The sequence below is a fragment of the Nanorana parkeri genome, unplaced genomic scaffold (genome assembly GCF_000935625.1).
Source record: "Nanorana parkeri isolate BGI_ZX_2015 unplaced genomic scaffold, ASM93562v1 scaffold2576, whole genome shotgun sequence".
NCBI lineage: Eukaryota > Metazoa > Chordata > Amphibia > Anura > Dicroglossidae > Nanorana > Nanorana parkeri.
Window position 1 is genome coordinate 65,389 of NW_017308844.1, and position 3,366 is coordinate 68,754.

At 52.9% G+C, this 3,366-nt stretch overlaps 1 protein-coding gene across 1 annotated transcript in view; it reads right to left on the bottom strand.

Moving 5' to 3' along the window:
• The window catches only part of LOC108801951 (caveolin-3-like), a 4,846-nt gene extending 4,038 nt beyond the window's left edge, over positions 1 to 808 (bottom strand). Inside the window, exon 1 of the mRNA XM_018573855.1 lies at positions 722 to 808. Coding sequence (XP_018429357.1) covers positions 722 to 808 — 87 coding nt within the window. The remainder of the gene's footprint in view (positions 1 to 721) is intronic.
• Between the last annotated feature and the right edge of the window lie 2,558 nt (positions 809 to 3,366).

Sequence of the window (3,366 nt, forward strand, 5' to 3'; positions counted from 1 at the left end):
GCTGAGGATTCCGTTATGTGAAACAATCATCTCTGATTTGGTGGTGAAACCCAACACGTTTCGGGGGTGACTGAATCCCCTTCTTTAAGTCTGAATGCAATGACGGTATTGGACTCGGCAGTCTACAGTCATTATTACACGATACATACACTGCACACGGGACTGCTGCCTCGTCATCCCATCAGATCCGGACTACAGTACCAGAACCCCAGACACACAGAACCATTTGCTGCAACAATTGTACTCAATACTGCAGAGTCAGTCACTTTGATTTTCACACAAGATCTGAAGAATGGGGTTTCTCTTACCCCTGAAACGCGTTGGGTATCAGCTTATACTGGTCTGGCAGCCCCTCACATTACACAGGAGAAGGTAAATCTAAAGCCCACCATGTTACAATCTGATTGTAGATCTGCCAACAGATATATAGCGCGAGGCCCTATCTGATTGGTCAGACATTGTTACAGATTGTATTGTGTATGGCCATTAATAAGGTAGACATTTATGGCACGCTATAGGCCGTCGCACGTCTACTCTTAGGCGGCAGACGCATGTTTCTCTTGTGTTTTCTATGCATTGCGGAGGACTCTAGAATGGGAACATGCGGGTCAGTAGACCACACACCAGAACAATGCCGGAAGAGACTCGCCCTTAGATAATGGCCCCCACACGGAGGAACCCATAAGGGGTCTGCCCCCCCCCATCAGGAACCTGCACTCACCCTGACGTGCTGATTGAGGTTGTTGGGGTCTCGGTCCTCCATGTCCAGAGACACCGGTTCATCGTGGATGGATTTGGTTTCGGCCATGTTTGTTGTCCCCTGTGCTCAGGATGGAGTTGCCTCTGTCACCCTCCTGGACTGTCCCTTATATCTGCCGTCACCTGGTTTCCATGGAAGACGACATCAAACAGCTGAGGAGTCATAGAGACCGTTGTCAGCTGGGCCCCCGATCTGCGTTGCTGGAGGGCCCCCGGGGCTTCCACTTGACCTACAGAAGTGTCACTAAGTTGGGAGAGGTCAACGTTTGTTTTAGTTTCCATTCAGACAAAACGCGGAGCCGAAAAACCAGAATCTCCCGGGAACAATAGACGGGAATCTGCGGCAATGACTGTCAGGGTGACCTCCGACCTCCCGATAATAACAGTGGATGTTAAGGCCGATGAAGGGGCCCCGCGCGGCCCGCCGAAAGCGCTTGTTTCCATTTGACAATTGTTCTTTAAGGAGAACTATGAGGGGGGGAGGGGAGGGGTGCTTTTCACTCCTCCTCATAGTTCTAGCCGACCTGTGACAATGAGACTGTCACAGGTCGGCTCAGTAGATCGGGAGGTGAGGGAACACATACCGGCGTTCGCTCACCTCTCGATCCTGTCACGGCTCTCTGCCGTGACAGGGGGAGGGGCTGGATTCCCCCCTCCCCGCTCCGATCTGCCAGCGCTGACTGGCGGAACAGACGGGGGAGGGGGCGGGTACAGCTGGCTCTGCCTCTAGATAGGCGGAGCCAGCTGTCAGTCACGCAGCTGGGCGGATCCAGACATCGATGTCGGGATCCGCTCCGGCTGCGGCGGTCTCAGTATACCGCGAGCTGTAGCTCCCTATATACCGAGCCTAGGGTGACGGGAGGACGCTAGTTTGTGTTCTCCCCTGACCCACTATGGGGAAAAGCCCCGACCTCGTAGTTCTCCTTTAATAAATGAACGTTTGGTGATCCTGAAAGGATTTTCGGTGTGCTGGTGACATTCTTCCTAAGACCCCGTTCACACCGGGGCGGTTTGGCCCGCGCAGATTCGGCCTCACGGATCCGCCGACATGAGCGGTCCCATACATTGCGTTCATGCGACCATGCGGGTCCGCGCAATCTGAACCGCCTCCCACCCGAACTGCCCCACTGCGCTATTTTTGCCGCACTGATCAGTGCGCTTTCCATACAGGCTTCAATGGAGCCGTGCTGATCAGTGTGGTTTGGGGCATTGTTAATTGCGTTCAGCGCTGAATCGCAATCAAAAACCTCCCTTTGCGAGATCAGCGTGGTAACACCGTCTCCGATCCGCAACCGCCATGGTGTGAATGGGCTCTTAAAATTCATGTGGACAGCGGCGCCATCCGCAGTCACCACAAGCCGCCTCCCCTGCGATTGGGATATCCGGTAAGTAGTGCAACAAGACCTTCATTCATCCTGGTACGGAATGTTGTCACCCTTTAACAGGAAGTGCCTGAACAAGGACCTTCCTGGCAGGATCAGCAGGGATTTTAGGGCGCACTCATGATATAACAATAGGTGAACGCGCGCATTGGTGATGCTCTCTATGATCAAAACAATGAAAATAAATGGGCATAGCATACCCCAACGCAGGGCTGTAGCTACCATGGGGCAAGTGAGGCACTCGCCTCAGAGGGGGGCACAGCTGGGGCCGGTCTGGCTGCGCCCCCTCGCACCTGTTGCCATGACGAGCACAGGGCGCCAGGCGGCCAACACAGCTGCGGCTCGGCAGGGAGAAGAGAAGCGGCCCAAGCACGCGTCTGTTGGGGGGTGGGGGCACAATTTTCTGTTCTTGCCTCGGGCGCAAAAAGGAGCTCGCTACGGCTCTGCCCCAACGCACGTCCACCGGCAGTGTGCTGGAGCGCCGACCGCAATGAATGACATCACACCAAATCATGGAACGTGCGTTGCTGCACGCTGTGGTACCACGCATGGCAAATTGTGCATTAGCTCAACAGAATAATAATAATATTAATAATGGGCTATTAATGACAGAGGATGATTGATTGATCGATTGATTGATTGATGTATGGAGTGTGGACATCATTTTTTTATTATTCGGGTTCCTCTAAAAGATAATGAATATCGGATGATTGCTGAACAATATTAGAGTTCCCGGCAGGCAGCACACAGGGCCAGAGTCTCCGCCACACATCGGCCTTTGTTGTACACGTCTACAAATATTTGTGAAGCCGCGCGGTCACGCCAAGAAACATGAGACGTGTCGCAATGTTCTGCTCTCCTTCGCAGAATGTTCCGGAACAATTAGACTTTACAAGAATGGTAATTGTCTGACAACCGGGAACACACAGATACAATGTCATTATCGGACAATGGCCGGGGCGGCTCCTCTGAATGACTTTTGGAACTCTTGAAGTGACTTTCAGGTCTCGGGAAATCCCCGACAATGATTATTATATATACAGCTCACGGGGCACATTACCAGGAACAGGAAGCTGAGAAGGTGTGACACCCAGGACTCAATGTGACAGAATGATTGCTCCCTCACACCGGCGGCCAGTAAGAATGCTCCTTACATTGGGGGTCAGTGGGAAGAATGCCCCTTACATTGGGGGTCAGTGGGAAGAATGCCCCTTACATTGGGGGT